Source organism: Orbicella franksi, chromosome 14 (assembly GCF_964199315.1).
Source record: "Orbicella franksi chromosome 14, jaOrbFran1.1, whole genome shotgun sequence".
Taxonomy (NCBI): Eukaryota; Metazoa; Cnidaria; class Anthozoa; order Scleractinia; family Merulinidae; genus Orbicella; species Orbicella franksi.
The window spans coordinates 2,454,221-2,461,720 of NC_138158.1; the positions used below are offsets into that span (position 1 = coordinate 2,454,221).

General features: G+C 38.4%; 1 protein-coding gene across 1 annotated transcript in view; it reads left to right on the plus strand.

Moving 5' to 3' along the window:
* Positions 1-4,726: 4,726 nt before the first annotated feature.
* The window catches only part of LOC145468704 (gamma-aminobutyric acid receptor subunit pi-like), a 3,708-nt gene continuing 934 nt past the window's right edge, over positions 4,727-7,500 (plus strand). Inside the window, exons 1-4 of the mRNA XM_081452407.1 lie at positions 4,727-4,778; positions 5,798-5,865; positions 6,209-6,318; positions 7,359-7,441. Of these exons, the coding sequence (XP_081308533.1) occupies positions 4,727-4,778; positions 5,798-5,865; positions 6,209-6,318; positions 7,359-7,441 (313 nt within the window). The remainder of the gene's footprint in view (positions 4,779-5,797; positions 5,866-6,208; positions 6,319-7,358; positions 7,442-7,500) is intronic.

The following is a 7,500-nucleotide window of genomic DNA, read 5'->3' on the forward strand; positions in this document are numbered from 1 at the left end:
TGTGCAATTTCTTAAAGTGCCCAATTTCAGGAGCCTTAAGGTGTGCAATTGGAGGAGTGTTAAAGTGCGAAATATGAGGACTTGTTAAGTGTGGAATTTAAGGAGTCTTAGGGTGCGCAGTTTAAGGAGTCTTAGGCCCGGGTCAAACGCCGTACTTCACATGAGCCGAACTCAATTCAACCAATTAAGCTCATGTGTAGTTCGGCGTTTGACCCAGTTAAGTTCAACTGATTTTATTTGGAGCGACTGAGGCGTTCTTCACGCCTCGCCAGTCGTGAATAACGCCTGAGGACCGACTTTGGGTCAAACGCCGATCTTCACACGAGTAGAACCAAACGCATAATGTCTAAAGGCACCATTTTGACTTTACCTGGAAAAACCACTGACCAACAAGACCGTTTTTGTTATTTGTTTTGGTGTAGCAGCTCGGTTCGACTGAATTAAGTTTCACGTTTGATTAAAGAGGCCTCATCAGGGGTTTCTGGGATACAGGATATTTGAGTACAAACGTAACGCCGGATTCAAGACATATGGGGGGGGTGAGGGGTGGGGAGAGAAATTAACGGAATATGGGGTATTACGATTAGCCTGAAATGTCAGTGATCTCCCGCCCTCAACGAAATTCCCGGCGACTGGGTGGAGGGTGGGAGATGACTGACATTTCAGGCTAATCGTAATACCCCATATTTCGTTAATTTCACCCCCCCCCCCCCCGTCCCATATGTCTTGAATCCGGCGTTAACTTTTTTACCCAAATATCCTGTATCCCGGAAACCCCTGAGGGGGCCTCTTCAATCTAGGATGATACAATTTAGAGCACGATAAACGATTCCAATCTGACAATGCCGATGGTTGTTTGCCAAGCTTTTAACACTAACCGTTTGTTTTTAAGCTTTGTAATGATAGCGCATAACATTCAGCGGCAGGTGGTTTGCTCTAATCGTATTACTGTTGGTTTAAATAATTAAACACAAATATTGAGCTTTGAAGCCAAGAATACCGAGAACGCCTTTACTTTTAGCTTAATTCAGCATTCGGCAAGGAGTGACGAAACGACGAAGGCCTAAAGGAGGCTTCTGTGGCCAGAAAATAGCGGAAAACATGTTACTGAACTGCTTAGTCGCGGTGTTAGTTTTGTCTCAGATACCTTTTCTACTCGCTGCTATAGAAAAACGTCAGGAAAACGGAGAAAACAAGTAAGTTAGCGAGGAGTATGTTATTCTGAAAGTTATCTCATAAAGTGTTTGAGCTTACTGTCGAGATTAAGTTTAATTTTGTATTGTTTTCTGCTACAAGCACTTCCAACGAATTATCAGGACCAATATTATTTATGATAGTATTTGGCTTCCAGTTGCCCCTTCAGTTGTAAAATATGTAAGCTTTATAAGTTGCTTGTTTAATACGCGGTTGGCAAAGAGAACCAAATTAAATAATTCTACCCCAATTTTGGTAAACATTAGATGTTTTTAATAGTGTCATTTGTTTCAAGCTCTAAACCACTTCTTTTTAATGAAATCTGTGCGGTAAAAATTCTGAAAGAAATGGTAAACGATTTGTTATTTTATCATTTATCCTCTAAATTTTTAATTATTCCAGTTCAACCCGTGAATTCGACCTTAAACTCTTAGATTTATTATTCTAAGGCGCAGACATTCTTAAGTAAACTTGTCCGGACTTACAAGTAGATACATATCGTTATCTCCTTGTTATGTATAATATTTCATTATTTTACCTCCACAATCATTATTCCTGTCTGTCTTTTACCGACTCGAAACGAAAACCTCTTAGCGTCGTTTGAAAGTCATTGTAACATTTTCAAGAATATTTTTTTGATCCGTTATTCATCGACATGCAAGACTTTCGACTAAACAAATTAATTTTTTAATCGAGTTTCCTGTACTTTATTGCATTCAATGTGTTTTATTTACGCAAGAGGCGCCGTGTTTTTGTGCGCAACGGGATGGCTATTGACAAGAACTCGGTAAGAAGTCAGCACTGTTTTTGACAAATTTTGCTCCTTGTTTTAATTTTAATGATAACTAACAAAAGGTCTTCACATATTTATCGTAAACTTGCTCTTGTAAAATATAAATATGTCTTCAGAAACAAGATTAGTTTAACCGGTGCGTGAAAGTGAAATGGAAAACACTTGCGACACCAACTCGTACTTAGATGCTCAAGTTTGTGTAAACGAATCAGAGGCGAAAAGTCACTGTACTCTCGTGTTACCCCAAACTCAAACTCACTCAGATATTGTTATTGCCCACAAAAAGCAGCTGTTTTCTATTTCTTTTACATCTTGTTTGCCACTAAGTGCACACTCTGAAACGAACCATTAACGTCATTAACGTAACTGAATCTGAGTGCAATAACGCAAGAGCGAAAAAAAAACAATCATTAGGATTTTGAGTTCACGATAACGGTTTCGTTTGAAGATGACCATTTTCAACACTGAAGTTAAAGAGGAATACAACAATATTTAATACTCCGTGTAATTTGTATTGGTAATCGTATGAAAGCTCGGGAAATTATGGATGACACTGCGAGTAATATTTGAAAATTCTCTCAAAATTGCACGAGCCTTTAGGCGAGCGCAATTTGAAAGAATTTTCAATTAAGAATTAACGATAAATCAGCCAATCACAATGAAGTAATTTTCTCAGTCATCAGTCATCAGTCATAATAAATATTCGAATTATCGAAACTTCAATTTTGCCGAATTATCCATTTTGTGGCAAATTCATAAACAAAATTTATTTGTTTAAAACAGTCTTTCAAAAATTCTTAGTCAGTGAACTTGCGAAAAGTAAGATGTATAAAACTGATTTTTTATAACAATTCGGAGTTGAAGATTGAACTTGTCTTTCTATTGACAACGAATTTCGCCACTGTCTAAGTTGATTATGTACAAAGCTGGACGATATCCCATGTATTAAATTTTTCTCCTGCAGGTCTCAAACTTCTTAATAATTCATTAAGTTTATACAGAGGAAATCATGACTGTGGTGGTGTTTGGATACTTGATTTCAATTAGTATAGATTTTTACGATTTTAATTCTCCATTTCCTCCTTACTTTTAGTTTCGATTGAGAAGATATATCAAACACTCAAGACAGTGTCTCATCACCTTTCTAAACACCTTGAAGCTCGTCAAAAATACATCGCTACGCGTCGTATTTTCAACTCTCTTCTCGGTGTTTGGAAATGTGGTCAATCACGATCTTTCGTGTTTGGTATATTACTTCAAATATGCCCGTTTTTAATGCGTTCACTTGCTTATTCTCCTCTTCTACGTGCTTATTACGAACTCGCAAAATGGCCAGCTGCCAGTGAGCTTGAGAGCTCGGTTGGCTGATTACTGCAAGGACGGGTACTCCAGAGTTCATGGTTTTCAACGAATCCCGTTTTTAATTTAAGTGTTATTTTCGCGATAATCTTGAATCTCTGCGATGATGAATTAAAATCATTCTTCCTAAATTTAAATATCATGTGCTGTATGATGTTTCTATGTTCACCTGCTTCATTTAATCAGCAAGTGTTTCGCACTTCTTAAATGTTTAATTCTGCTAACAAGTAGATACATGTGGTTTATCTGCTTGCCAACAAAACACCTATTCATCTCATCAGAGTGGCTGTTAGGCAAACAAAGTGTTCTAAATGCAGTTGAAAACTACAAGTAAATAAAAAAAAACAGAACATTAATGTTAACTGTACAATTTAGCAGACATAAAGGTATCTCGTTTTGATATACTCTAAAAAAACCTTTAAAAATAGCCAATGTAGCAAGTTTCCTTTAATAATAGCAGGTGACAATTATTATGTTTTTCACGCTAAAAAAAGCGAAATAAGAGATTATTCGAGGGGTCTACTACTTCAATAATGCTCGTTCGATTGGAAATGTGTCCTGAATATTTAATTTTACTCATTTGAAATAACGATAGGAATATGGGATAAATTAAAATACATGGAGAATAAGACTGAAAACACTGCCACAAAAACTCTGCTTTTGGAAATTATCTGTTGTTAGGAGCCCGTGGTCATGGGCTCTTGCTCTTGGATATGTTGTTTAAATCAAAGCTTGTATCTTATCCAATCGGATATTCAAGGTGAAAATTTTCAATTTGATTGGAGAATTGATTATAAATGAACGAAGGGGTCTATTTCCCAAGGGAAGATTGCAAGAGGGGGGGGGGGGGGGGAGGCGATTATTCAACGGAGGTGATTATTTCGAGTAATTTCCCCAAAGGAGGGCGATCATTCCAGGGGGAGATTAAAAGGAGCGGCTGTTTTTTGAGGAGACATGGTACATTAGTTGACGTTGTCATTATATTATGTCTACATGTGTTATTAGCCTGGTAACGTTCCTACAGAATATTAGGCCGTTATGAGACGCCAAGATATACATTATGTTTTCTTTTAACCCTTTGCCTCTCAATATATAGTGGTCAAAATCTTTTTATTTTTTTCCTTACAATGCCAATGCAATACTAATATCAGGCAGACAGCTGATGGAAATAATGAAATTCATCATCTTGAAATGTGTGACCAAAACATTCTCGACTATAACTATAGCTAAATTTTAAACAAATAGCACTCGTTAAGCAACAGCAATCAGTTTTGAATAATAGATCTTGAGACTAATAGAGTTTTGCCATTGAATCTTAGCGTAAAATGCGTAGAAGAGTTATTTCTTGAACGGATTGAAGCACCAAACAAAACACATATTATGGATAACTTATTCAAAGGATACGACAAGCGAATCAGGCCTTATTACAGAGGTAAGCACATTCGAAATAATATGGGTTATTGACCAAGTGTGAGGTCAAGATGGCTGGATATTGGCCAAGTTCTTTTTTTGCGTGTTTATGGACCTCGACTACGTCTCGGTCCATAAATTCGCAAAAAGAGAACGAGGCCAATATCCAGCGATCTTGACCTCACACTCGGTTGATAAAGGATTTATTATATGGCTTTCGGGGAAATTTTTCTTGCGGGACACGGCGGGTAGTCCAGAGCGGGCAAGATAGCTCCATCTTGCCCGCTCGGGTAGCCAATCACAGCGCAGGATTTGATTCATCTTGCCCGCTCACGGAGCTAGCCATATAATAAAGGGGGGTATCGAAAGAATAAGACGAGATGACGAGGATTCATACTCAATACGTGTATTTCCCACCCTCAGCTCATGAAGTCACGAGTTTTTATCCCCTGCATTTCTCGGTTGGGACAAGAGTAAGACAAGTTGCCGGGTATTCTAACTCTCTCTATATATTTCTCACCATTAACTCATTAGAGCCAGTACAAATTTGCACAAGTGTCGACGACACACCTTGTTCTTTTTGCGCTAAAATTATCACGTAGCGCGCGCTGAGGAAAGAGAAACTATTTTTTGTTCTCCCGAAACTCCACTCGATTATGAGCTGGAGATAGCTATCGTAAGATCATTGACTTGACGAGCGGGCACAGTACGAGCCAACTATCACTCATAGAAATCGAGAGTTACTAAAGTAATTGCTTTAGAATAAATCTATTAGCCGTTTAAAACTTTATCTTAGTCCTGCTCACAGATACTTCGAAAACGCAATGAAGCACGGCCGCCAGTTCGTGACAAGCGCACACTGCTAGGCTACTCACTATTTACAACAGAATAGATAGTGAGTGGCGTAGCCAATCCGTCAACGGCATTCATGATAGAACGCTAGTAGACTGATTCTAAAATACAATAGCAACACGGAAAAGTGTTAAAAAAGTATATTTCTTAGTTGGTGATCTTCCTTGAGAGATGTATTTTTGTTTTTAGATAAACCTATTCCAGTTTCACTTTATGTAGCCATCGACTCTTTTCACGACATCAGAGAAGATCAAATGGTAAGTGGCTGATCAGCATCTTGTTTCTCCTTACAATATTAATGCTTGTCAAGCAAATAGGTGGTGAGAGTAAAAAAAACCATCAAATAAACAGGACAGAGTTACTGTCCCGGATTTTCATTTGAAGCTACTGAGGGTAATCCGCTTATGAGGCAACTTGAAAAGGCAACTTGAACTCCTTCGGTGCTTTTTACATACGACACAAACATAAGTAGGTAGGTAGGAAGGTAGAAAGGTAAAACAATACCCCCTCGTCTACTATACAAGGGGCGTGTGGTTACAATAAGAGTACTGGCATGCCATTCTTCTCCCAATTAACTACACTTTGTGTATCGTTTTCAAGGAATACAAGGTTGAACTGATACTGAAGGAAAGCTGGAGGGACCCAAGACTTGTTTATGGCAACGACACATGGTTTGTCAAACTGAAGCATGACATGCTAAAGCAACTCTGGTATCCTGATACATTGATCGAAAACTCCAGAAAACACGATGCAGATGACAAAACAAGAACAGCCTATCTCTTCGGGGACGGAACAATTTTCTTTTCAGAGTGGTGTGTACGAGTTATTTCTAAGTAATCATTCCATTAATCAATCAATCGATCGATCGATTCATTAATCAATCAGATAGAACACTCAATTAGTCTGTCGGTCAGTCAGTAGTCAGTCAGTCGCCCATCAGTCGATCAATCAGTCAGACAGTCAATCAGTCAGTCAGTCAATCAGTCAGACAGTCAATCAGTCAGACAGTCAGTCAGTCAGTCAGACAATCAGTCAGACAGTCAATCAGTCAGATAGTCAGTCAGTCGGACAGTCAATCAGTCCATTAGTATGTCTATCAGTCTATCAGTCCATGAGTCCATCAGCCAGCCAAATTACACAAAGGAGTTTTTACGCACGTTATGCTAGTTTTCCCGCTCTTGGCAACAGTTGTGTGTTTTCACTTTGATTTTTGCTTGGTTCATCGTGTTGGTTTGTCGTGTTGCTTGTGTTTGTTTTTTTTGGTTAGATGTAATAGCACATAAGGTTACTGTCTGATTTTGGTTTCGCGGCAGCGAATACAGTTATCTGGTCTAAATATAATTTCTTCTTCCCGACGACAACAATCAACAAATCCAGTAACATGCGCCAACTCCTAACTGGCTGTCCCTACAGGGAACCTACTACTCATTGGGGACACTTCGTCATCTTTAATTTCTCTGTAATAAGTTACTGTTTCGAATTCCAAAAACACGACCCTTTTATGGCTAATCTGTCGTTACTCTTTAGGTAACATTGTCATGTTTTGTTAGCATTTTTTGGAGAAGAAGCAAAAAAATGGCCTGAATTTACAGAGTAGTAAGATCAGCAAGTAGAATCCAACCCAATGCATACCATTAAGCCCTGCGGTCAAGTTGACTAGAGGTTTAATTGGTGTTTGACGCTATTTTTCGCAACCGCATTACAGTGGGGTATTTCAATATTACAAGGCGGTTTTTCTTTCTTGTTGAAGGATCAAAGCGACCCTCACAAGTCACATGGACTTCAGAAAATATCCAATGGATGTGCAGACCTTGAGGCTCCAAATAGCTGCTTGTATGTACAAAATAAAAACGGATATTTTTAACTAAGTACCAATATAACAAGCGCTTTCA